The 27,962-nt window shown below is 45.8% G+C and overlaps 1 protein-coding gene across 1 annotated transcript; it reads right to left on the minus strand.

The window, feature by feature from the left end:
• Nucleotides 1-344: 344 nt before the first annotated feature.
• Nucleotides 345-27,926, minus strand: CDC25A (cell division cycle 25A). Its single transcript, XM_048842063.2, has 16 exons — nucleotides 27,637-27,926; nucleotides 22,148-22,233; nucleotides 20,738-20,786; nucleotides 19,651-19,689; nucleotides 19,431-19,467; nucleotides 18,888-18,989; nucleotides 14,470-14,589; nucleotides 12,086-12,223; nucleotides 10,720-10,794; nucleotides 8,819-8,971; nucleotides 8,349-8,438; nucleotides 7,693-7,755; nucleotides 7,497-7,595; nucleotides 6,497-6,627; nucleotides 6,037-6,148; nucleotides 345-3,559 (listed from the first exon to the last, which is right to left on the minus strand). Exons 1-16 carry the CDS (start codon nucleotides 27,810-27,812, stop codon nucleotides 3,419-3,421), a joined length of 1,611 nt encoding a protein of 536 aa, XP_048698020.2. The 5' UTR covers nucleotides 27,813-27,926; the 3' UTR covers nucleotides 345-3,418.
• Nucleotides 27,927-27,962: the final 36 nt, after the last annotated feature.

Raw genomic sequence — 27,962 nt, forward strand, 5'->3', positions numbered from 1 at the left:
CCAGTCATGGACCAGGACCCCATTGTATAGGTGCAGTACAAACCCAGAACAAAGAGATGGTCCCCAACACAAAGAGCTTACAATACCAATATATCTGAGGAGACAGATGGATACACACAGTCCAGCAGAGGAGTACAAGAAACAATGACAGCCTAACCATTAAGTCTTTGGTAGGCTTCATGGCAGAGGAGTTTTAAGGAGAGATTTGGAGGAGGATAATGAGTTGGTTTTGCAGATGTTTATAGGGAGCTTCTTCCAAGTGAGAGAGGCAGCATGGGAATTGTCCACACTACACCATACTGCTCAAGGCTCGTAATGATGGAACTACATTGGAAACAAACAGCTTGGATTTTAGGTAGTTTATTCCCTCAGCCTGCAAGAGTCTATTACAGATGCAGGCTGTATTAGTACAGATCCTATTTAGGACCATGTACATCTTACAACTTCCCTCCCACCCAAACAAAATACTCAAACCAGGGTACATACAAAAGAACAAAGTAAGGTATAAAACAAGGTTTTGTATTTCCACACCCTGTCCCCCCCCTCCCCCACAAGGTTACATGGAACTCTAACACAAACCGAACACTGCAACTAGTTAACAATGTGGTACAGCAGTGTTAAACAGCGATACTCAGCATACATTTAATATCCTGAATACCAGGAAGTTGGGGGTATTCTCAGGAAATACAATGGTAAAGCCACAGATTGCTATAATGGTTATTGTTACACAAGAAACCAAAGGTGAATGACCCTTTTCAAATGGGGGGGAAAAAAACATTACTCAAACAGTCTCCCACCTGCTTTTTTTGGATGTGACTTGGATCTTCACAATTGTTACCGACATGACATTTGTTTGCATGTTGCACTGGGGGAATGTGTATGTCAGATATGTTGCTAAATTGCCAGCTTTGAGTACATACTGATCACCTGCATACAGTGACGGTAATCATGTATCAGAAGGTAGCTTTAGTCAAATGGATTACTGATTAGATTTCAGAACAACTTTCCCCTTCCCAGATTTAATACTGACACATAATTCAGAAAGTTTAGACTTAAGTCATTTCACTGGGCTTCTTACAGAAATTCCTAATACAAAATACCATACAAGGATGTGGAATACAACTTCCCTCCTGTTTTTTGATTATAAGTTTGGTAAATCACCAGCACTGATTTAACACTTATTAATCCACCCATAAGAGACTTAACTTTAAAAAAGAATAAAAGCGTTACGTAATGTTTTTGAAACTTAAAGGAATAAAACTTGAACAGTAGACGTTAGGAAATGGAAAACTTAAAAACAAAATAAAACGCCACAAAACCTTTCCAACCCTATACTTTGATGTAAATGCCTTTTTTAATGTTGACCTGAAGGGCACAAGTCAAGCCATCTGAAGCACTTCAGGATTTCTGCTAAGCTAAAAATAAGGGTCTTTGAGAATCTCTGGAAAGTAAGGCTGCTCTCTTACACATAGAGCTGGTTTCACTGATATGTTGGCACATGGGGAAGCAGAGCCATTGCCAAATCAGACATACTAGTCTCGCTGTGCTCAAAGTGAGAGGCAGATCACATGCTAAGTCATTAGACCACAGGTGGGCAAACTACATCCGGCAGGCCACATCCAGCCCGCAGGACCCTTCTGCCCGGCCCCTGAGCTCCTGGCTCCTCCCCTGCAGCCTCAGCGCTCCACCAGCACAATGCTCTGGGTGGCCAGGCAGCACAGTTGCAGAGCCGCGGCCTGACCTGGTGCTCTGTAGCGCCACCAGCCACCGGTGCTCCAGGGAGTGTGGTAAGGGGGCAGGGAGGGTTGGGTAGGGGTCAGGGTAGTCAAAGAGTGGGGAACAGGGGGTTGGATGGGGCAGGGGACAGGGAGTGGTGGATGGGGCAGGAGACCCGGGAGGGGCCATCAGGGGGCAAGAAGTGGGGGGTTGGATAGGAGCTGGGCCACGCCTGGCTGTCTGGGGGGAGACAGCCTCCCCTAACCGGCCCTCCATACAATTTTGGAAACCCAATGTGGCCCTCACGCCAAACAGTTTGCCTGCCCCTGCATTAGACTGCTTTAGCATTTGCTAGACATGCTTTACATGTTGCCAAAGAAGCAACTAGAACAGGTTTAACACTGGCACAATCTCTTGCCATGGGATCCTCTGCTTTGGGTAGCTAATTTCTAGGATTTAGCTCTTTATTTAACTGGAGAACACAAAGCCGGCCTTTGAAAGTTTTTCCTTTTACCAGCATCAACTATCTACTGATGGAGAAAGCTCATTGGCTGCAGGCTCCTCTCTTGCTTTGTCCTTCCAACAAACCCGTTGTAAACACCTGAAGTTAAAAATCCACAGCTGCTGAAGCAGTTTTAGAACAGCTGCACAGCGGGAGGTGGCTGAAGTTTCACTGAGAAGCAAATCAACTTGCAAATGACAGGATAAGCATGATTCCACATAGCCAGGTTCTCTTCCAGATGTAAACCATGATAATACCTAGAACTGAAAGAAGCAGCAATATGCTGCTCCATCACTGCTCAATTTGGCAACGCTAAATACATAATCAGGTTTGCCGCCTGGCATTTCAGAGTTCATCAGAAGCAACCTGTTCTCTGGTTTATGGGAACTGGCAGTAATTCTGCCCACTTTGAAATGATGGTTCCTTCAGATTTAATGAAGCAGCTAAGGAGAAGTTCCTGAAGTTAAAATATAAAATAAAGCAACCTAGATCACAGAATAAATTAAAAGAACATGATATCTGTACAACGAGCAGTTTCCCGTTATACTGTCAGTAGGCTTCCTGTAGGTGTTGCATTTTAGTTGTGTGAAAAGCCTCAGAGAAGCACCACTCCCCATCCCACTTCACTACAGTGTGTTACACTGCCAACAAAAACCAATCAGAGCTGCAGTTGAAAGGAAAGACTTGAGAACGCCACAGTAGGGGTTGCCTGTTAGCAGAAATTAGGTCTCAGTGCAATCCAGATGACTCGCCTGCAGTGGTATTAGCTTCATTCGACTGTACTTAAATAATAAAATAAGGCATAGTTTTAAAACAGGCACTAAAATAATCTCACCATTAACACTTACACAGCACATGCCAGCTCAAGCCACCGCACCTACAGTAGGCTGTTGGGTAGCTGTTTCTATGTATGCCATAGAAGAGAATCCATTTCCATGAACCATGTTGTGGAAGGCATACAGAAAAGTCATCTTTGCAGTCAGCATGCAGATCACTAGGTCAACAGGAGCAGCATGGTGAATACAAGTGTTCCATATTGTTTCTCTTATCACTTCCAGCAAGACTGACAAGAATGCAAAGTTGTCCATGGAGTGAGTTGGTGCATGATAGTCATGACCAAGGAACAGATACACTCTTCTCCCCTCCCACTTCAGTTTTCCTACATGGTGAGCAGTCTTCCGCTGCCCATCAATACAGCTCTTAGAGTTTCTTCAGGCGACTGTACAGTTCCCTTTTGCTCTTCTCACCTGCCCATGTTCTACTTTTCGTGCGGAACCTTTTCAAGTCTTCCTTAAAGTCCTCATGGTGCATGGGGCGGTAGCTTTGGGGTTCACAATAGTTCTAGGAAAGAGAAGCTGGTTTCACATCAATTTGTCATTGCTTCATGTACAAATAGAAAAGGAGTACTTGTGGCACCTTAGAGACTAACCAATTTATTTGAGCATGAGCTTTCGTGAGCTACTGATGAAGTGAGCTGCAGCTCACGAAAGCTCATGCTCAAATAAATTGGTTAGTCTCTAAGGTGCCACAAGTACTCCTTTTCTTTTTGCGAATACAGACTAACACGGCTGTTCCTCTGAAACCTGTCATGTACAAATGACATTCCTATCTGAACCCTGTCAGACCCCAGGTCCCAAGCAAACAAGCTCATGCTTACAACCTTCCATACAACTACCCAACCATCCTATCACCGTGGCATCTAGATCCAGGCCCCAAATTGCAATTTAACAACTGGTTAAGGTGGTTTAAGTCAACATTCACAAACTGAACTCATCATTCAGCTCTACTTGACATCTTTCTCCTGAAGATGGCCCGGCTTTGAGACAGCTGACAACCTTATATTCACATTGTTCCCATCCGAAAGCCTCTTCCCAAGAAACACTCTTCCCACCAATGAAACCAACAGAGCACAGCAACACTACACAGCCATTTAGGAGAGAGAAACAGTGTCCACCCTGTGAGTGTAGGAGAAATTTGGCTAGGACACCAGTCTTAAGTGGAACTTACAAAATACAAAGAAATGGATTTATTTGCAATAGAAAGGCTAGGAAGGGGGGAAGGGAGCATGGTTGGTTTACTTTATTTTTAAAAGAACACTCTCCTTGCCTATGCTGGAATGGTATGGAGAGCTAGCTGGAGAACTGGTAGAATAAGGGCATGGCACCAAAGAAATGGAACCTGATTGAGATGGAAAGCAATTTTTATTCAAACTTTTAAATGCACTAAGGCAGAAAAAGCGGTAAGAGATTTAATATCACCCTTCAAAATAAGGGCTGAGCATACCCTGAAGAGCCCCAGCAAAGACCAGATTTGACATTTCTGATATTTCTAATGTAAAAACGAGCTGAGAATCTATGGGAAAAAACTCAAGCTTTTGATCATCATACAGCATCAGACAATGACAAACCCATGTTTCTCCTTTGTTCTTGCTTTCATGAAGAATATCATGGATTTTAAAACTACAAAAGGTCAATTTTATACCTCATCCAAGAGACATTGGTGAGTGCCAGAGTGACTACAATAGGTAGCTTTGAGGTGTTGAGAGGGTTTAGGCAAGAGCCTTTGTGACGCATGGCTAGAAAGGGTTGAACATCCTGCATAATAAATAACCCTCAAAAGACATGTGGGGAGATAATGTTTGTGTTTTTGTATATTTATATATGTATGACTAGGGTCCACAATGTAATCAACAGTCCCTGTTTATGCTGTATTCTGATATCATTTAAACAAATTGTAAACATGGGATATCTCGATATTCATCTCTCTTTGAAATATACTGTGAATGGGGGAGGAACAAGCAAATGGCCTTATGTTAATTTGTATAGCTAAGTACTGGTGATGGACCTCCTTCAAAGTCATCCTAATTACCTTTTGTTCCCTGAAGAACTCCAGCTTGTCAAAAGACATGGAATTGTACAAAAGATCTTTGGATCCTATTCTGTCATCCCAGATCTGCTTAAGCTTCATCAGGGGAAGTTTAAGTTGCAAGACTGAGGTCCCAGTTATGCTGGTATGCCCTGAATGAGAGATTTGGACATTGGACTATGACCTATGAACTGAATTCTATAGGAACTCTTTGCAACTACAAAGCTCACCAACTCTGCTATGAATCTGAACCTCAATGGATTGAACTCATGTCTGTATGTATATTGATTTTTTAACCATACTCTCTCGTTTTTTTAATAAATTTTAGTTTAGTTAATAAGAACTGGCTGTAGCATGTATTTGGGTAAGATCTGAAACATTCATTAACCTGGGAGGTGATGTGTCCGATCCTTTGGGATTGGTAGAACCTTTTCTTTTATATGATGAAATAAGATTTTCAGAAATCATATTTGACCTGGGTACCTGGAAGGAGGCCTGAGGCTGGATCACTTTAAGGGAACTGTGTTGTTTGGACTTCTGAGTAACCAGTAAGGTAATAAAGAAGCTGTTTTATGCTGGCTTGGTGAATCTAAGTATTGGAATATCCACCAGCTTTTGGGGGTTTGGCTGCCTCATTCTTTGCAGTTCACCCTAATTGAGTGACCACAGCTGGCCCCCACTAGGACCCCGGTCACAACCTTTATTGCAAAAACTCCTCAAATGGCAAGTTAATCATAGCAATCAATCTAGTCTTGTAGCACAGCAAGACCACTATGTACAAAAGAGCAAGAATCAAGTATAGTGCAGTGAAATACTCTTCATCTGTTCAGAAGCACAGTTTAAACCCTATAGCTGAATTTAGCTGGAGAGAGAGGCATTTCTTCAATGTTATCCCTGTTGTGAAGAGTGAAAACAAAAGGGCAATGAGAAGTTAATAAATGAGCGATCCTTACTTGGCATCTTAAGAAGAAGTCCTTATAGCCCCCCTTTAGCACATAGAGCTCTGGATAATGCAGGTTGGGGTACTCGTTCCCCAGTCTGTCTCTCTCTCTCACAAACCGGCACCTGTAATAGGGACAGAAGTTAAAACCTACAAACCTGAGTTTAGAAAGGAAGTTATATTTGCGCAAACCACATTCCTAACCTGTGCCTCCCGATACTCCAAGAACAGAGTACAGCAGCCAGCCCCCACCTGTTAGAAACAATTGCTGTACTGTCTGACAAATTCTGAAAACTAGTTGTCTATCAGGAACGACAGAGCCACCACCTACTACAGTAAATTGCGTAAGCGGTTGACACGCTGCTATCTAAAGTCTTAAGCCACTTTCAAAAGCTTACTAGTAACAACTGTGTCACTAGCACAGCTGTGGGGTTCCAATCCCAGTATAGGTAGGACCATGCTCAGATACTCACATTCGGGGACCCCGCTCTGAGGAGAACTCACAGTGGAATACTATTATTACTCGTTTGTTCTCTGATGGCATGATAGGCTTCTTCAGCAGGAAATCCTCCACATCCTCTTCCATGTGGAGGTTTACAGCACCCTGGGAAGGCAGAGTCGCAACTGAGCATACAGCACAAGGTAGGAGGGGAGATGTAACAAAGCCACTTCTATCTTCTTGTTGAGCGCAGTTGCTTTGCTGTTTACACTCCTTGGAGAGCAGTACTCTCTGCTGGAAGAGCTCCCGTTCTTGTGGTCACTTGGGTGACTGCACAATGTCGGTAGGATTTAGGATTTAGCTTTCCACCTCAAAGCACAGGGCTCTGTTGAACTGCTTTTTCAAACTAGCCAGCTTACTCAAGCAGCACCCTTCAGAATAACTGCTCACATGTCAAAGCTTGTGTAAGAGAACAACATCATTTCTTCTACAGCTAGAATATTAACATTTAGTTCAAGTAAACTGAATGTCCAATTAAGCTACGGAAGTTTTTAATATCTGTTTCCCGAGAGACAATAGGTACCCTAACACTCTGATTCTTCTACAGAGAAACAAGTGTACGGCCAGTCCTCTACAATTGCCCTACACTTCCCATTAAGGCACTCCCTGCTTCCAGCCAAGGAGAGCTGAGTGTTCCTCCCTTCAGAGGGAAAGCTAATCCAGAGATCACGAAGAGTGAGCTTAGTCCTAAACAATTTGTACAGCACACAGCACAACATGGTCCCAATTGTGTTTGGGGACTTTGGGCAGGGCTGTAATATAATTTTAAATACAAGATCAGACACCATCTCCTTAACCTGAAGGGGCAACAAAAGAAAAGAAAAAAAAACCCTCAGCAGCCAGCCTTCCCTTGGATTTTCTCATGAATAGTTAAGAATGAGCATCTTTAAAGATACTTCCCAGTGCTCCCTGATTTGCCCAAAGGGTAGCCATACATCAGACACCTATACATTTCTCCTGCAGGGTCACTGTACCTTGATATGGCCTCCCTCATATTCATATGGATATCTGCAGTCAATTATCACACACTCCTTAATAAAGCTTGCAAACTTCCCAGTCAGCACAGATACAATCTGCACAGAAAAAGAAGATTTCAGGAGTTTATCTTATGTGCTACATGAGTTTGCTTCCTTGTAAAAAGCAATTTCTTATTGCCACTGGGATACATACCATTTCTGGGTCAATATATTTTAAATCTTGATGCTTCCCATCTACAGTGTGGAAAAGGTAATCCTAAAAAAGAAAACAAAGGCTAACTCAGCCTGAGGAAATCCCATTTATGACAGTGTAAACCATACATCTCAGTTACAGAATGTCTAGTTATTGATTTTATAGCACCCACTAGTATAACTAGACACTCAGATCAGCAGAGGCACCTGCCCATTATTTATTTTATTATTAATTTGGCATAGGCAATCTGGTCAAGCCAAGCCACAGCGTTCTTAATAATAGTCAAGGCACGAAGACTTCCAGGAAGTTGAGTCATTTTGCAGTCCTCCATGTGTGTCATGGTTTGTGGCTGCCCACACTGACATAGTAGCCAGTCTAAAACTCCACCCACCCACAAGACCTTACAATCTAAAGAGGCAGAGGGAAAATGGATGCAATTTTAACAGTTTGTAGGGAGTTAGAGAATTATGAATATTGTGGGAAAGGATTGAGAATACCTCACAAGGGTGAGGAGTTAATTAGTAAATGATTGTTAAAGTACTTTAGTGCTTAGCATTTATAGAGCACTCAGACATGCACTGTTGGAGCAAGAGAGAACCTGACTTGGGTTAGTTTGACACACAAAGATGCTATTAAAAAAAAAAAATCAATGTTACCTTTGAGAAATCGCCAATAAGATTTCTTTGGTCACTGTCCAAAATGCTCTCAATCTCTGAGGATGACTGAGTTCTAATTAGTTTCAGACTCTACAGGAACAACAGTTAGAGAAGATTGCTGAGTAACAATGGCCTATTATCCTTTCCCACAGAGAATCAATGCACTTCACTAAGAGTGGACACTAACATCAATTGGTATATATCATAGAACACCTAAATCCTGGCCTGCCACACCCTCAAATTTATTTTCACTTGGGATCACAATGGAAGACCTGAGCTTAAGCCCACCTAACCCATCCTCTAACGTCATGCATTAAGAGACTACAGCTTGTCAGACGAACAGTTATCTACCTGGAAGATCACTGTTCTCTTGAACATCCTTATTATAATTTATAAAAGAATTGGATACCTAGCCTCACAAAATGAAACTGATTAGACAAGGGTTAATGTCAGATTATTAGGCCACCAACCATTGCTTCTTCAGAAGTTGTTCCAGGCACATTTCTCCTCCTTTTGCTGTTTCCTGGAGAGGTCTCTTCTTGGGACCTTTCCATTCTTTTCAGGGCAGTCCTAGCCACACCACTGGGCAGAGATGGTGATCCAAACAATCTGCACCGTTTAATCTGGAAAAGAAGCAGAGAAAAATTAGACACTCCCCCCAGCCAAGGATGAGGTTAAAGTCTAGATCAGTCTCAAACTTAAAGTTTCCTGCAAACATGTTTATAGAAGATTTCATTAGAGCATGAGTGGGTGTTGGACTGTCACTGCAAAGTAGCTGAGACATAATTTGGTGCCACAGCCAGCTGACCTCTTTTAACTTCAATACTGGGCCATATATTTAGTTGCCATGCAAGAAACCTGGGTCCTAATCACTGTTCTCCCTAATTTTTTTTAATTTTTCATGTGCAGAATGAATTTTATGTGCACCAGTATGGAGGTGATGTGTGACACATGACCTTCATATTGGTGCACATAAAATTCATGTGGTGGGGATGGGGCTGAGGGGTTCGGAGGTGGAAGGGGGCTCAGGGCTGGGGCAGAGGGTTGGCATGTGTGGGGGGTGAGGGCTCCAGGGGGGGGTGCAGGCTCTGAGGTGGGGCTGGGGATGAGGGATTTAGGGTGCAGGAGTGTGCTCCGGGGCTACGGCAGGGAGCGAGGACCCCCTCCCCCCGGGGCCATGGGATAGGTGCCCCTCCCCCGGCAGCAGCAGTTCCTGGACGGGGCTGAGGTAGGGGAGGGGAGGGAAAGGGGCACCTAGGCCATGGCAGGTCCGGGCCAGGGCTATGTTCGGGCCAACCCTCCCCTAGCAGGTCCAGGGCTGGAGCACCCACAAAGAAAAAAGTTATCGGGTGCTACACATAAGCACCCACTGGCAGCCTAGCTCCCCCTCCCCCCAGCACCTCTCATCTGCTGGCAGCCCCACTGACAAACTCCTCCCCCTCACTCCCAGCACCTCCCGCCTGCTTCGAATAGCTGTTTCGCAGCATGTAGGAAGGGAGGGAGAGGAGCAGCGATGGGGCGCACTTGAGGGAGGAGGTGAGGAAGAGGCGGGACAGGGCAGAGCGGGGTAAGAACTTGGGGGGGGTGTTGAGTACTCCTGGCTAGAGGGGAAGTTAGCGCCTATGAGTGCCCCTCCCCCAGCAGTTGGGGCTGGGAGAGGGGCGCCCCCCTCCGGCCATGGCAGGTCCCAACTGGGCGGGTTCCCTGAGTACCTGTGCAGCATTACAAATGCTGCTGTGCCACGCTGTTTGTAGGGATCTTAGGTCCCAATGTTGGTCTCTTGCTATGCAGGTTTACCAAGTTTGGGGAACACTACAAGAGACACATGCTCTGCCCTTCGGGTGAGGGAGTGTTTTGTAGAGCTTGACAGCAAATCCTCTGGCAGATTACAGAACTGAGTTGATGGACTGTGAAGGGAATCCAGACTTCAGCCTTAAAAGATGGTGGCTGGAGGCATTACAGATGGGTGTACGCAGAATGGGTTGGAGAGACATTTGTAAGACTCTGTTTAGGATGCAAACTTTGGACATCTCGCAAATTGCTGAAGCTTTAAATCCTATAGACACTGTCCTACTGTTTCCAAATGCTACAAAGACAGAACCCTCTAGTCATTAGGCAGGCTAAGGTTAAGAGCAAACACGTAGGGACTACCATGCCCTGGATCCTGAGAGGTACAGGCTCAATGTCATAATTATGGTCACATGTCTCAAGGGCAGTTTTCGAAAGCCATATTAGCAAATGTATGGCTTGAGTGTACGAGGGATGCCAACTAAGAGTAATGATTTAATCTGTATTTAATAAGGAATTTCAATGGTCTAGATGGCCTTTTGAAAGAGATGCAAGTTTCATTATGTTGGGATGGGACACTTACGTAGTTGTCTGCTTTTCTCATGACCAGCGGAGCCGTCCAAAGGCTTGCCACACCAGATGGCATCTCTTCATTGTTCTGAGGAAGCAGAAAGTTCTATCACATTTCAGGAGAACCACATTTTATCATGGACAGTGATTACACAACATGTCTAAGGCTTTTGCCCAGCTCAAGCAGCCATTTAAATTTAATGCAGGTGGCAGAACAGTTCTTTGGGATTACTTATTCATTCACAACTGGGGGAACTACCGTTTATCTGGTAATTCTTAGATTAGCAGGAACTCCAATCTAATGAAGACTAGGATACTGGAAAGGCAGAGTCTTAAAGCTGTTGTAAGGGAAGTTACAGCAATTGATTCATTTAGCAAAAACTCCATTTATGGTTTTTAAAAATGTTACTTTACAACTTTAAGAGTCTCCTGCTCTCACGCATTCAAATAGGAATAGCATCCTGTTTAAGCAAAGGATTGCAAAGAAGGTACATCCAATTCTGGGCTTACCAATCATGACTCCATCCCCAGAAATATGGCTTCTCCATTAAATACCCCACTGTAGACAGATTTTTTTCCTTCCCACTATTTCCTGGGCATTCCCCAGTAAATTGCAATGTAAGTACTTTATCATCAACATAGGAACAGCAGCAAATTGTCTCCATTTAACTGCTACTGTCTGCTGGTGAGGAACTGAAGTGACAAGGTCTACAGTCTACTGTTAGAAGCAGAAGCATAACATTTCTGTAATTCTATGAAAGGCAATAAGAGGTGGAAAAAGACTACAGCTATGTCTACGCTAGCACTTTTGTTAGTAAAACACTTGCCAGTCAGGAGTATGAAAAAACCCACCCCCACGACGTACACAAGTTTCACTGACAAAAGCACCCGCGTGGACAGTGCTGTCAGCAGGAGACGCTCTCCCGCCGACATAGCTACCACCACTTTGGGGTGGTTTAATTATGCCGGTGGGAGAACTCTCCCCCACCAGCACAGAGTGGCTACATGGGAAACCGTACAGCTGTGCTGCTGTAAGGTCTGTAGTGTAGACACGGTCTACAGCATTAAGTCCTCTTGGAGGATCATCTGCAATTACCAACTTTTTGCCACTTGTGATGAAAAAATTCTATTGTTCTATCTATCTTAGTTATTGTAGTTACTCAACATAGATGTTCACCCTGGACAAATACCATTAACAGATTGTTGATGGCCCTACAAGGCTTAACTAGAATTTACATTACTATGGTCACTTAAAAACCTGCATCAAGACTCTGCACTCAGGACATTATGTATACACATTACTTCTAAATAAGTGTTCAGTACAGACAAAGGAATGCTGTCCCCTGCAAGCATAAATCAACCACTCCCCTTTCACGTACCTTCAAGTCCTCCCCATCCAATATATCTAGGAATCCATCATCTTCTTCCTCAGTGTCAGGGGAAGTTAGAGATGATTGCTGTATGAAAGCAGGCCTATAGTTTCCCAAGTCACCTTCAGGGGCTTCACCAGTGGGAAACTGGAAAGAAGACATTTTGGTTGAATGGCAGCCTCCATCCAGCCCTTTATTCTGGGGATTGTGTGTGACACTGACAGGCCAGCAGGTCAGAGCCATAGGCCAATTCACTTGTGTGTGAATATCAAAGAAATGTTAAGTGTACTAGTATGCACAGACCAATTCACTGATGTGTTAATAGGTATTGTTTTCACCTATCCATACCCTGTTGATTGCTATCACGTTACATTTGTATATTCCTGTAGGTTTCAGAGTAACAGCCGTGTTAGTCTATATTCGCAAAAAGAAAAGGAGTACTTGTGGCACCTTAGAGACGAACCAATTTATTTGAGCATGAGCTTTCGTGAAAGCTCATGCTCAAATAAATTGGTTAGTCTCTAAGGTGCCACAAGTACTCCTTTTCTTTTTGCATATTCCTGTACTTACTTAATCATAGATCAAAACTGAGTGTTAGCATTCAGATGAGAATTTACTTGATGTGTAAACTTCATGAAAACTAATTACATTATAATTTACATAGCGTATATCCTGGTAATTAAGTTTACCCATCAAATGCAATTGGACCTTTGGAAATACAAATGAAGAAGGTTGCTAACTTCAAAGCATGGGTCATTATGTTCCACAATGGAAATTCAGACTCAGTATGCATTTAGTCAACAAAGCAGAAGTCCATGCTGTGAATGAAAACACTTGCCAGATGGCTTTCAGTGGAAAGGAGCTATAAGAATGGATCCAGGGAATGAGACTGTCTTTGAACTATTTGGACAATCACAGAGAAGCATTCCAGATGCAAGACAGAGATCCCCAAAGTTATTCTGGGTAACCTTGAGAGATTTATGGAAGACTAGCAGATTATTACATCTTTGCTATCATTTTGGACTTACAAACTTAGACTCACCTGTTAATGTATTTTACCTGCTTTAACCTCTCAATAACTTCATTTATTTTTCTTAGCTAATGAATCTTTAGTTAGTTTACTAGAGAAACTGGCTGCCAGCCTTGTCTTTGGTGTGACATAGAGAGTATCCATTGACTTGGGGTAAGTGACTGATCCTTTGGGGTTGCAAACGTGGTGTGATTTTTGGTTTTAATAACCTTTTATCACTAAGATCAGTTTGTGTGGCAAACAGGCTGAAAGGTCTAAAGGGACAGTCTGTGACTCCATGGTAACACTGGTATAGTGATCCAGGAGTGCACTTTTGTTACTGTCTTTGTGAAATCTAATTATAGAATATATCACCAGTTTGGGGTGTCTGCCCTATTTTCTGACCTGAGATTGGCACTCACAATTGTGAACCACTCCAGACAGCATGACACTATGGTCTCCCTTCTAGATGACTAGGAATACTGGTTCTAGCAGCTAAGGCAGTGCCATTCCTTGAAATGGATTTACAGGAGTTGTTCACATGGTCACCCCACCTATTCATCAACTGGCTTAGGCAGCTCCAAACCTGGCTCTGGCACTGTTATTTGGCCAGCAGAATAGTGCAAAACTTCATTGCTAGTTTTCCATTAAGGGATAATCCTGCATTCTGGAAAATTATACAATCCAGCACGTTTGCAAAGAGGAGCTCACTTCCAGGATGGTGCAGAGAGAGGAGGTCTCAGTAACAGGAGGTTACCCAAGTCTCCAGGTTTTGTGCATGCAGCCAGGAGACTTTCAGAAAGAAGAGGGATCACCATAGTTAAGTAGTAGATGAAAACCAAAGTCCCCAATTCCCTGCTTCTATATAGTGGTCTTGGCCCCTTTCCTGGCCAAGCAACAGAACTTGCATAGAATAGTACTTCATCCCTGTATTATAAATGCAATTTTATTCTTTTAAACGCATCTAAATTTTAACACAGCTGTCTGCTTCACTGCAGAACCAGCAACACAACAAAAAGATTAATCCAATCCATGCTTTGTTAGACATCCACGCTCACTTGACTTATTGCCGTTTAGCTCAAGTTTCATGAAGGATTATAGTCAGTAACTACTTGTGGTGTTTTGGTAACACCCCTAGCTGATCTCCCATATTCAGGGTACAATGAGATTTTTCCCAGCGTTAAAGCCTGAAAGCTGGGTGGACTTTTTTTTCCAGCTCAGTGTGTTATCAATAAAGATGCAGAAAGTAGTCGGTGCTTCTTCCCTCCCCCACTCCCAGAGCATCATGTCTCCGGACCACCGCTTCAGTGTGCTTTTTCTCCTAGAACCAAGCAAGCCTACGGCTAGGCAGAGGGTTCGTTGCCAAGGACAGCCTGATACATACCATCCGAGCTGGGGCAGAGTTCTGTCTTTGCCCAAAAACATCTTTTCCATCTTCAAGGGAACGGACACGCAGACAACTACGAGAAGCGGGCCTGGTTGGCTTCTTAAACTCAAAGGACTCCTTAATGAAAGGGAGCAAGGCAAGCATTTTATCAAACCAACGAAGCTTAGAGGTTGAAGGGCCCATTGCACAGAAATTTTACAGCCCCCTCTTGGACTCAGCTCCCTGCAGTCCAAGGGAGTAAGTAAATCTTTCAGCATATGTGCATTTCCAAAGGAAAGTTGTTATAATAGTGATTAATATAGGAGAATTAGACTCACTTTCTCAGAGTATCCTTTACAGTCAACTATCAGCCCTGCACCTACCAAACTTTCCAGCAAGAGTCTTGTCTAATCATTTCAAAGGCAGCCAGATCTGTGCCTAAATCACTAGAATGAACTTGCTGTTGTGCGACAAGCTGCGCCCTCCTCCCATTACTCCTGAGAATGACAGATAGATTTCTGCAGAAATCTGAGTCCTTTTAAGATTTCTTCATTGATCAAATTCACAGCTAGTTGGTCTGTAATGGAGTTGGACTCAATAGCCCCAGACAAGTTCCTTAATCAAGTTCCTTAAAGATTTACTCACTCAGTTTAAATGAAATCACAGATGTTTACAGTTTGATAATTACAACCTGACAGGTCAGTTGTCTGGTGAGGTAAGGGAAAGCCTTGAAAGTAAGAGGGATGACAAGGTAGTAGGTTTGGACTCTAGATCCTCAGCGAAGGTAGGATGCCCTAATTAGGTTAGGGCCCATCCCGCACAGACTAGTTTCGAGATAGGAACATCCCTAGCAAAGAGCTGAAGTGGTCCTAGAAAAATGCTCCATTTTAATAGGGCACAAGAGTTAAGGAGCATCCATCTTCCCTTTCCAGTTACCCTCACCTCTCTATAGTTCCCACCCAATCTCCCCCTTTCTTTCATCAGAATATAGGTCTCACATCCACCTCCTCCCCCTCACTTCTGGTGACATTTGCCCCAGCAGGGGCCCTCCTCCTATCCCCACCCCCACACCTGTCCCGTCGCATGCTACCATTCTTACCCTGACACCCATCTCCTTCCTTTTGCTGTCTGTTGAATACTCCTTCCAGCTCTAAAAAGATCTGTGAAGCAAAGCTTGTCCCTTCCACCAACAGAAGTTAATCCCAACAACATACTGTTGTGCCAACTGTGTCTCCCTAACAAGATCTGTCATTCACAACCTCTTCATATCTCTCCCTCCAGCTTCTGGCTCTCCCAGAACCCTTCATCTGATGCTGCCTCTGTAGCTGCGCTCTTAGGGCTTGTCTACATTACCGGCTGGATAGAGGGGCAGCGATCGATCCAGTGGGGGTTGATTTATCGCATCTAGCTGAGCACTCTCCCCTCGACTCCGGTACTCCACCAGGGTAACAGGCGCAGGTGGAGTTGACGGGGGAGGGTCAGCCATCGACTTAACGCAGTGAAGACACCACGGTAAGTAGTTCTAAGTACATAGACTTCAGTTACGTTATTCACGTAGCTGAAGTTATGTTATTCACGTAGCTGAAGTTACATACCTTAGATCGATCCCCTCACCCAGTGTAGACTAGGCCTTACAGAGGGCTCTTCCCTTACCCAACCATAACAGATCAGACCCTGGTGGGGGTGGGGCTTCTCTCCAGTTACTGCCACTTTAGATCCCCTCCCCCCCAATTTCAGCATCACTGTATCTGGTTCTTCTACCCTTCTATGTTGCTATTATTTACCATCCACCCAACTCCTCCCCATCAGCCTTTCTCTCCAATTTCAACTTTGGCTTTCTCTCCTTTATTTCCCCCACTCATCCTTGGTGACTTCAGCTTCCATGCTGATGACCCATCTGACCCTCTAGCTGCACAATCCTTCACGTAGAGCTCTTTATTCAACCTGGAGTCCTGGTTCAACTCTCCCACTCACCAAAAGGGCCATTCACTTGACTTGGTCTTCAAGAGGCACTACCCTCGATGATCTCTGTTGTGGAGTTCCCTCTCTTCAATCACCACCTGATCTCTTTCAGCACACCCATCAGCCTGTGCCCTCTCACACGGCCTTACTGTGACTTGCAGTCTATCTGCTCTCAGTCCCCTTCTCTTTATAGTATTGTTGTCCTTCTCCCCCATCACAAGGTCTATCCTGCCAACCTCCAGCTCTGGCTCACCTTCAACATCCATTTCCTACACTCCTGCTCTCATGTTGTGAAAATCTTCAGCAGAAATTCTGGGACCAGGCTGACTTCCTCTCTTACAAGTTTGTTCTCTCCTTCAGTTCTGCCATCTTCCTAGCGAGACAAATCTAATTCTTTAACTTAACTGAATCTCACACCCACAATCCCAGCTGCTTTTTCTACCACCTTTGACTCATGCCTCAAACCCTCCCATCCTCCCTCCACTTCTCTGCACAGGTTCTTACTGACTTCTTCCAAGAGAAAACTGACAAGATGTGACATGGCCTTCCTCCTCCCCTCACCTTGCCTTCCTGTCCCTGCCTATAATTCTCCTTCTCCCCAGTGAGAGGCAAATGTTCTCCTCCTCTAACCCCTCCACTTGCCCTAGTGACCCCAATCCATTTTCTGATCTCCCTCACGCCCACTCTCAATCCTTACCTACATTCCTCCTCAACCTCTCACTCTCCTCTGGCTCTTTCCCCTCACAAAAAAACCATACTTTAATCTCCTCCCATTTAAAAAACACCTCATCCTTGACCTAACTTAACTCTTCAGTTATTGTCTCAGTTCTCAATCTCTTTCATTCCTAAGCTCATTGAATGTGCTATTTACAGTCGACATCCAGAGTTCATCTCCAAATCCATCCTAGATCCTCTCCAATCTGGCTTCCGCCGCTTGCACTCAACTGAAACTGCTCTCATCAATATCTTCCTGGCCAAGACTCAGAACCTGCACCCAGTTCTCCTTGACCAGACAGCTGCCTTTGACACAGTAAACCATGCTCCCCCTCTTGAAATCTTGCCCCCTCTTGGCTTCCGTGACTATCCACTCCTAGTTTTCCCTCCTACCTCTCTAATCATGTCTTCAGCACATCCTTTAGAGGATCCTCCTCATCCACCTTCCAATTTCTGTGGCTCTAGAGGGCTCTCTTTGGTTCCCTTTTCTTCTCCCTCTACATCTTATCACTGGGTAATATCATCCACAAATTCAAATACCATCTCTATTCTGATGGCTCAGATCTACCTCTCTGCTCCGGACCAGTCTTCTTTTGTCCAAAGTTAAAATCTCAGCCTGATGTTTTCCAGGTGGACATTTCACCATCAACTCAAGCTCAACATGGCTAAACCAGAGCTCTTCCCCCAACTGCCTTCTCAATCACCGTGCATGACTACACCATACTGCCTGTCACTCATGCCTGTAACATGGGCATCATCTTTGACTTGGACTTCTCTAGGGCCTCACATCAAGGCTATGTCTAAGTCTTGCCAATTCTTTCTGCATAACTTCTCTAAGATATGGCCTTTCCTGTCCATCCAAATAGATAAAACTCTTATCCAGGCTTGCATCTTCATTACTGAAATGTCCTTTTTTCTGGCTTTGACAAATAGTGTTTCCTGGCTCGTATCCATTCACAATGCTTCTGCAAAGATGATTTTCCAACTTACAGCTTTGATCGTGTCACCCCTCTCTCAATCCCTCTACTGGCTCCCTCTTCTCTATCATATGAAACATAAGCTACTTGTCACCACGTTCAAGACCCTTCACAACCTAGCCCTCACCCTATCATCCGTCATTCAGTATTAACAGGTCAACTCCTGCCTCCAAGCAGCCTTCACTGCCCATTTTTTAAATTTCCAAACAAGCATCTTTGTGCTTTCTCCCTTGCAACGCCTCATGCTTGGGTGCCCCCCCCCCGGCCCCATTAAACATCTACAAAGCCACTGTGGTGGTTTCCTTCAAATCCCATGTAAGAGCTCTTTACCACAATGCCTAAAAACTTGACAACAGCTAGACTAGACCAGTACCTATCAGGCTGACCGACACTGTCCACTGCCTCTTGTACTCCCATGTCTTTCTGTCTGTATCAGTCTGTTGTCTTTTGTCTTAGACTGTAAGTGCTTTGTTCTGCATTTGTACAGTACCTAGCACAATGGGGTTCCTAGGCATTATGGTAATACAGAAAGTGGAAAGTCAGCTTTTGCACCAGATTAGTGCGAATTCTGCAAGACAAACCATGGAGAAGTTTAAGACTGCCACAGTTCACCAAAAATAATAAGAAAGGCTTTACCCACCACATCAACCACTCATTACAAACCTCCTCCCCAAATAAGGAGTTATCCCTATGTATCAAGCCCCATACAACAAGTCACATCTTCCTGGGTATAGCTTCCCATACTACACTACTTCGGAGATGCGTAGAGTGAATTAAACTTACATTCTCTTTGTTGTCATCTGTTTCAGTCAGGTGAAAAACATCACAATCCAATGAATCCGAGTTGCTCCTCTTCAGAGCAGGACTAGACCCCAGAAGCTTCTGCTGCAAAAGTGAGAGGGTATATCCTGCTCAATATCAACCAGTTCCCCAAATTTTGGGCAACTGAGAGGCCATGCTGACAGCTTGCCAAGAATGTAAGGGCTATGGTACCCAAACTGGCACAAACTATGTTAAAGACAAGGGCTGGCCATGGACATGCAGCCCCTGGAGACAACAGGTCCCAGCATGCAATACTTCCACATAAAGCTAGTGATAGGCTGCTTGTAGAACATAACAGATTACACTTTGATCCATTTCAAGATTATAGCCTATGACTTTGTTATCTTAATTTTAAGCAACAAGCAACACCAGATTCTTGGGACTGGAAGATTAATGAGTTTTGCTGGATATCTGCGAATAAAAAAGTGGGTGCATAAGTAGCGTAACGCTTAATACTGAAAACCTCTTTGCCACTCCTGAAAGACCAAAATCCCTCTCACTTACCGGGAGGGAACGTATTCTTCTGATGGGTAATTGAATACTGCAATGAGAACACAGACAAAAATAGAATCAAATTTTACTTTAACACTTAAACTGAAAAGCTTTTAACAGTAACTGACAACACAACTCAGATTTTCCACTGCAAAACTGAATTAGTTAGTGGCATAATTTAATAGATCAATAGATAACTAAGAAGGGAAGTTAAAATTCAAATTGTACTCACTTAGTAAATCTGCCAGATTCTATAACTCTTTTCTCAAAGCTGAAAAAAGGCAGACAAAGGACATTAGTTACTTTTACTGCTAATTCATTATCCAATACTTTGGACTACTTAGTGTTGTTTAAACTCAAAGTCATGGAATGTTTGTTGCTGCTACTTGTCCCCAGCTTTTAAACTTGTGCACCTTAGGCTATGTCTACATTACAGCTTATGCTGACATAAATTGTGTGAATAAAGCACTTCCCTGAATGACAAATTATGCTGGAATAAGCGCTGGTGTGGACAGAGCTATGTCGATGGGAGAGCTTCTTTCACCAACAAAGTTTCTACTGCTTGTGAGGGTGTTTTTTGCATAGAGCACCTTCACCACACCCACTACAGCACTGTATGTATAGACATGGCCTTAAGAACAGCAGACCATCTTGTTCTTTGTTTCCTAGAGACTTATTGTCTCAGCTGGGCTGGAGGACTAAACCCAGTTTCCCCAAGGAGACTAGAGCTAGTGTTTCCTAATTCAGGATAGTATTAACAGCAGATTAGCCTAAATGGAAACAAGAGTTTCTCAGTGAGAAATGGGACAGGGTGGCCCAAGGACCAAGTGTGTCCAAAACACCATCATCTTCTTTACCTGCAAGGTAAGGACATAACTGATTGACCATAGGTGGAAAACTCAAAACAAGCAATTGCTGTTAGCCATCAGTTAAGGTACATGTACAAGCAAATAGTATTGCTGAGTATTTAATGAAAACTATAAGTTACATGCAAGATAGGTGTAGCCCTCAGACTCCTAAGCAAGGTGCCAATGTGATGCTCAGAGTCTAGGGTGCTCAGAAGTACATACTTTGGTCTGGGCAACACATTAACTTAGACATAAGACTGTTAAGCAGTCTGGGCCACATTCTGTTGAAATAGAAAACCTAGAATTTCAAGCTGCAATGTGCCAAGACATACACTTCAAGAAGGTTAAGTGAGAAGAGCCCATTTTACATGTACTAGCTGTGGAATTTTCAGATCAAGCCTCCCATTAGCCCACATTTAGCAGTTAATAGTATAGTCTAAAATGCCAAAAGTTTAGCACATTTTTACATACGTTTCCTCAATGTCTGAGTTCAGGGGATCAGGAAAATCTAGACAGTAGCCTGTGAAAGATAAAAATTTTTTATTAATATTGAAAATATAAAGTACAGGGCACTGTTAGCGAGGAGTCTTAGATCTTCTCCCCCGAAAAGGAGACAGTGACTTGCTCAGCAGGGCAACTTTTTGCCATGCAGAGAGAGTCATAGACCAGATAAATCATCCCCTACTGGAATCCCTGGAGTGGAGGGGGGGAGGGGAAGAGGCAGGAGATACAGCCTTGAGTATCACCCAGCTACTACTTCTGACCACAGGTAATAGTTTGATACTGGGCTTTTGGGGTGAGTGAGAAAAGGAGGAATAAAAATATCCCACCATAGTGCCCTGTATGAGAAACTGTCACATAAGAAAGGAACATACCACTTTAGAACCACAGCTTAACTAATATTTTGGCCTTTTTCCACACAGACTAATAAATTGCCATTCCTTTGCAGGTTAGCCCTGCCAATTGATTGTTTCCTATATGCAAGCTTTTAGCCATGCTCTTTTATTACCCCCCTCCCCTGCACAAAGTAGGTAATATTAGCAAATCTCACGCAGTCATCTATCGAAAAATGCCTTCGTGGCACTACACAAGACAAGACATACACAGAGAGAAGGCCGTTTCCCTATACTGGGTTGTGTCAATAGAGTACCATGAAACTCCCACGATTTTAGTGGTATTAGTTAATCATATCACTCTAAACAATATTTACATTGATGTAGCGCCTCCCATCCAAAAATACTTCCAGTTTTAGACATAGCTGTATTTAAGTGGCTCTACATATCTCTGGGGTGCAAGGACAATAGTTGGACAACCAACAGCACACAATATGCCACCATGGTTTAAGGTATTAATCAAGAAGATCAACATGAAATTACATTGTATTCACGCAGTTTATCTACCTCAGAAGGATGAAAAGCACAGTCAATTCTGCTAAGAACTCAATTTGTGATTCCAAGGAGTGTAGGTATTTCAAACCCACTGCTTAGACCATTAAGCCATTACCTCTTGATTGTCAGCAACCACAAACTAACATGGGAGAGCTATGTTTACCAGCCAATGGTTTACAGAGAGGCAGAACAGACTAGAGAATTGGAGCCAGAACTGATTTTTCACACTGGCTCTGCCACTGACTTACTGTATGATGCTGGACAGGCCACTTAACATCTGTACTTACATTTCGACATTTTCTTTTTTTTATAAAATGGGGCCATCTCCCTCCTGCTTCAGGAGGGTTGCTAAGATTAATTATTGTTGCAGTGAATTATGCAAGTACACAGTATTAGCTTCCTGTTAAACCTGAAAATTGCTCTTTATAATACAAGGCAAGAGGATGTCAAGCTTTTTCATTCCTTAGTACTTATGTGTGGATTAAAAAGTAACCTGAATCAGTAGATTCTGACGAGTCTGTTCTTTGTAGATTGTTACTGTTCCTCATTCCCAGCATTTGCACAGAATTCTCATACTGACTGTAAAGATTAAGAAAATGAGTTATTTTACTGAATGTTTCAGACAGGAACCACCACAATAGGTTTAAAATGTAGAAATAAACTGTAAATGAGCTCAAATTGGAATGGTTACTCTTGATCAGTTTATGTAGTGGACAACGCAAAAGGTGCCAGTTTAACAATCCTGCAGATTGAAGTTTTGCGTAACCATAGCAGAGACAGTACTGGTAAGAGCAATACAATACTCCTAGGGAATTCTGCGTCACTGCGCATGCACAGAATTCATGCCCCCCGCAGATTTCTTTGATTCCCCACAGAAAAATGACTTCTGACAGGGAAGCCAAAAGAGCGGTCACACACCTCTCCCCGGCATTGCAGGCAGGTTGGTTCAGGCATCCGGAGCAGCCAGTAGAGACATAAATCACTGTCTGAGAGGAAGAGGTTACACAATTGTGTGTGAGACACACACACTCTGTCCCTCTCACTCGCTATTGCAGTTTGCTTGGCGTGGAAGGGCAGGGCTTTAGAGTGTTTCTGAGGAGTTAGGCATGGGATAGGCACTGTCCCCTGAGGGAGGGCAGAATGTAGCTACCTGCTTGCTTAGTGAATTGTTCCCATTCTTTTTGTGAATTCTCCCAGGAGTATAAAACAGGTGTAAATGATTTAAGGCTCCTTTACATTGCCAGAGTGGTGTATCAGTATGGCCTGATAAAAGCTTATGGTGCTTCAGTGATTAAAACTGGTCTAATTTTTGGACTGAATTTTTTCTAACAGAATGTGGTCCATGAACTGTTTGCTACGAACCTTTCTGGAGATGGACAGTAGCCAATATAAATTGTGAGTTTGATTCCCCAGCCCTCACTTGTTCTTCAGTTGCCTTTGATGTAACACTAAGAATATGGATGCATATATTTGTTGACTAATAACTAGAAATAAAGGGTCAAAGCTAGTTACATTACTGTTAGGCCAGGGGGTTTGGGGATTTCCTCCAATACTCCCCACTCCCATTCTCCATCCATTGTACTGTAGTTTAAGTAAATTACTGAAATAATTGAAACCAGAGTGATTATATTAAGTTATTTTGACACATAAAATATGCAGAATTTTGTAACATTGTGCACAGAATTTAATTTTTTTGCTGCAGAATTCCCCGGGGGAGTAATACAAGTTTCAGCACATTCCTGCCAATATGACTCAACCGAATGATGTGGACTGGATTTACACCAATGTCCTTAAAGCAATTAAACCCCATTTCTTTTAGTGACTGGTGTATTGTAGGTGCACAAATGCAGAATTGCTAACCTCAAGAGTTAAAAAATCGGGCCTAAAATCATGATAAATATATTTGGGGTTCTTTGCCTTCTGGTTTCCATGTCATTCAGAAACACTTGCATCAAGATTAAGCTTTTCTCTACATGTATCAGAGCTAGAAACTACCTTTTTTACAATTAAAGTTGAAATCCTCTTCTAATCTCATGCCTCCAGGAGCTGGGGCTTTGAAATAAACCCCAAATATCATAAAACTTGGAATAACGTTGTGAGCATTGGCAACATTGCATGTGTGATAGAGTACTATTGTATGGAATGAATTTATAGGTATGATGTGGTCTATCAAAGAGCCATGAAGAGGTAGAATAGTGTCAAACAGCCCAACCCAAATAACCCCACGTTTAATTCCTTTGTTGCCTGGAAGAGAATGGTGGGAGAAAATAATTCATCCCTGTGCAGAGGGCCATCTAAAAACAACTTTATACCATTTATTTCCTCCTCCCCCCGCCGCCGCCAGCCCAAATCAGGTTTTAAATGCTGTGTTGGTCTTGTGCTGCCCTATGCATAGGGATGAATTTTGCTCATAATGTGTAGTTATTGACTAGTGATTAAATCATTATTTTTGCAATATTATTGCCAACACCAGAGAGAAGAGGAAATCAGCAGATTTTGTGCCTATACAACCTTGATGCTCGTTTTACAAAACTGCGTTAAAGAGTGGTACTAATGAGCTCCAAAGGGACTCTAACCTAGTCCCATTTGAGTGGTGGCTGTAAAATCTTCAAATCTGAAGATCCTGCCCGATGCAACATACACCCATGAGCAACAACTTATTATCCACCCTCAAACACACATGGTAAGCACCTGTACAAACCTAACTCTGGGAATAGGGCAGAATGGGCCAAACTAACATATTGGGCAGATTCATCCCTGGTAAACTATCAGCAACAAATTTACACCAGGGATATACTTGGCCCTTTATGATTAATTCACAGTCTCAGTTATTTCAGTGCAGAGAAAGAACAGAAATATTGAGACAGTAATGGAGGAGGACTTTGCATGGCATGGGTAAGAGGCTACATGGTGTGGGGTGGAGGAAGGGCTACAACATGGGGTTCTCAAACTGGGGGTCGGGGGGCGAGCTGTCAGCCTCCACCCCAAACCTTGCTTTGCCTCCAGCATTTATAATGGTGTTAAATATATTTAAAAAGTGTTTTTAATTTATAAGGGAGGTCCCACTCAGAGGCTTGCTCTGTGAAAGGGGGTCACCAGTAAAAAAGTTTGAGGACGACTGGCTACAGGACATGTTCAGAAGGCTTTGGGAAGTGAGAGGATGTGGTATAATAGACTGCAGGGTTTGAGCGAAGAAGATTGAAAGTAGAATGCAGGGATTTACCAGTGCACAGGACTGCTGGTACTGTTTGGGGAGTCGGGGGTGGGGGTGGGGAGAGAAGGCTGCAGGGGTCAGAGTGTCTGGAGAATGGAAATAGGAGCCAGGGAGAACTGAGGGTCTACTAAGATGTGATCATGTGGGCTGTGTGAGGAGGAAGAGAAGGCTGTAGGGACCAGGCAGAGTTGCCAGGACAAGATAGGGGTTGATTAGAGAGGCAGGAGTGGCATATGGAGAAGGATTACAGGGATCTTGGAGCCCAGGTACCAGGAGCAGTAGGTGGGGAGCTGCAAGGCTTGGGAGTTGTGTGCGGGACAGGTCATAGGGGCCACATGTGTGGGGGTGGTGGCAGCCACTATGGATAATATAGAGATCATGTGGCACCATGTGTGCACTCTGTGTTAAAAGAGCACACCAAGGAGGCCAGTGCCAGGAAGCTATGGGGTTGCAGGGATGAGTTTAGAGGGAATACACATTGGGGAAGTGGGCAGACACCAGTGGGATGTGAGGGTGGCATAGGTGGGGTATCAGGGGCCATATGTTGGGGAGATGGGCAGACACCAGGAGTCATAGGGGCTGTATATGGATAGCCACCAGGATTCACAGGGATTGCGGATGCAGAGGGAGGGTCATGACGGCCATGTGTCAGGGAGAAGGGAGGCACAAGGTGACTCTGGGAGGCCGCAAGGGTGGAGTCCGGGGAGCCATGTATGGGAGAGTGCACAGGCAACAGGGGACTAGGGAGGCTGCAGGAGCAGGGTCATGGGGCAGGCACCAGGAAGGGCTATAGGGGTGGGGTTAGAGAGACCAAATGGAAGCAGTCACAGAGGGACTCTGGAGGCTGCAGGGGTGGGGTCCTGGGAGCAATATGCGAGGGAGGGCAACAAGATCCAGGGGGCTATGGAGGTTGCAGGGATGGGGTCCCGGGGAAGGCACCAAGGGGACTATGTAGGCTGAAGGGATGAGGTCCCGGGGCAGGCACAAGAGGGCTCTGAGGGGAGCCACATGTGCACCAAGGGACTATGGAGGCTGCAGGGGTGGAGTCCTGGAAGCCATGTACGGAGGAGGAGGCCAGAAGGGGTGAGATTATGGGGGCTGAAGGAGTGGGAATCCTGGGGGGTCAGGCACAAGACAGCTCTGGGGTGGGGTCCTGGGAGCCATGTGGGGGGGAGGAGGACAGGCACCAGAGGGGGTATGGAGGCTGAAGGGGTGAGGTTATGCGGGGGGGAGGCACAAGGCAGCTCTGGGGTGGGGTCCTGGGAGCCATGTGTGGGGAAGAGGAGGAGGAGGAGGACAACAGACACCAGAGGGGCTATGGGGGCTGCAGGGGTGAGGTTATGGGGGCTGAAGGGGTGGGAATCCTGGGGTGGGGCAGGCATGGGGCAGCTCTGGGGTGGGGTCCTGGGAGCCATGTGGGGGGGAGGAGGAGGAGGACAGGCACCAGAGAAGCTATGGGGGCTGCAGGGGTGAGGTTATGGGGGCTGAAGGGCTGGGGTCCTGGGAGCCATGTGGGGAGGAGGAGGACAGGCACCAAAGGGGCTATGGGGGCTGCAGGGGTGAGGTTATGGGGGCTGAAGGGGTGGGGTTCTGGGAGCCACGTGGGGAGAGGAGGACAGGCACCAGAGGGGGTATGGAGGCTGAAGGGGTGAGGTTATGCGGGGGGGAGGCACAAGGCAGCTCTGGGGTGGGGTCCTGGGAGCTATGTGTGGGGAAGAGGAGGAGGAGGAGGACAACAGACACCAGAGGGGCTATGGGGGCTGCAGGGGTGAGGTTATGGGGGCTGAAGGGGTGGGGAGGAGAAGGACAGGCACCAGAGGGGCTATGGGGGCCGCAGGGGTGAGGTTATGGGGGCTGAAGGGGTGGGGTCCTGGGAGCCATGTGGGGAGGAGGAGGAGGAGGACAGGCACCAGAGGGGCTATGGGGGCCGCAGGGGTGAGGTTATGGGGGCTGAAGGGGTGGGGTCCTGGGAGCCATGTGGGGAGGAGGAGAAGGACAGGCACCAGAGGGGCTATGGGGGCCGCAGGGGTGAGGTTATGGGGGCTGAAGGGGTGGGGTCCTGGGAGCCATGTGGGGGGAGGAGGAGGAGGACAGGCACCAGAGGGGCTATGGGGGCCGCAGGGGTGAGGTTATGGGGGCTGAAGGGGTGGGGAGGAGGAGGACAGGCACCAGAGGGGCTATGGGGGCCGCAGGGGTGAGGTTATGGGGGCTGAAGGGGTGGGGAGGAGAAGGACAGGCACCAGAGGGGCTATGGGGGCCGCAGGGGTGAGGTTATGGGGGCTGAAGGGGTGGGGAGGAGGAGGACAGGCACCAGAGGGGCTATGGGGGCCGCAGGGGTGAGGTTATGGGGGCTGAAGGGGTGGGGAGGAGGAGGACAGGCACCAGAGGGGCTATGGGGGCCGCAGGGGTGAGGTTATGGGGGCTGAAGGGGTGGGGAGGAGGAGGACAGGCACCAGAGGGGCTATGGGGGCCGCAGGGGTGAGGTTATGGGGGCTGAAGGGGTGGGGAGGAGGAGGACAGGCACCAGAGGGGCTATGGGGGCCGCAGGGGTGAGGTTATGGGTTCATGGGGGGAAAGGCACCGGGGAACTATGGGGGCTGCCGGGGTGGAGTCTTAGGGGGGCGGCACGGGGGGAAGAGGAAGGCACCACCGGGGGGCTCTGGGGGCGGCGGGGCGGGGCCGTGTGAGAGGCACCAGGGGGCTCGGAGGGTGGCAGGGGATGGGGCATGAGGGGAGGGGCACCAGGGGGCTCGCACGGCCGGTCTCACCTGTAGCCAAGTCCCTGCAGCTGCTTCATGGTGAGGCTGAGGCCGGAGACCGGGGAGAGCTCGGCGGGGAACAGGGACTTCACCACGCCGGGCCCGGCGGCCGGGAGCTGCGGCAGGAGGAGGCGGCGGCGGCGGCGGGAGCTCGGCGGGGCGGGGCTGGGGGGCCCGGGATCCATGAGGGCGGCGTGGGGTGGGAGCGGCTCCTGCTGTCAGCGCGACCCCCCCCCGCTCTGACCCTCCCCGTCACCCGTAGGGAACAAACGCTGCGCAACCCGCGCGCGCTCTCTCGCCCTCTGCCTCCACCCGAAGCTGGCGCCAAACTTAGG

Source organism: Caretta caretta, chromosome 2 (assembly GCF_965140235.1).
Source record: "Caretta caretta isolate rCarCar2 chromosome 2, rCarCar1.hap1, whole genome shotgun sequence".
Lineage (NCBI taxonomy): Eukaryota > Metazoa > Chordata > Testudines > Cheloniidae > Caretta > Caretta caretta.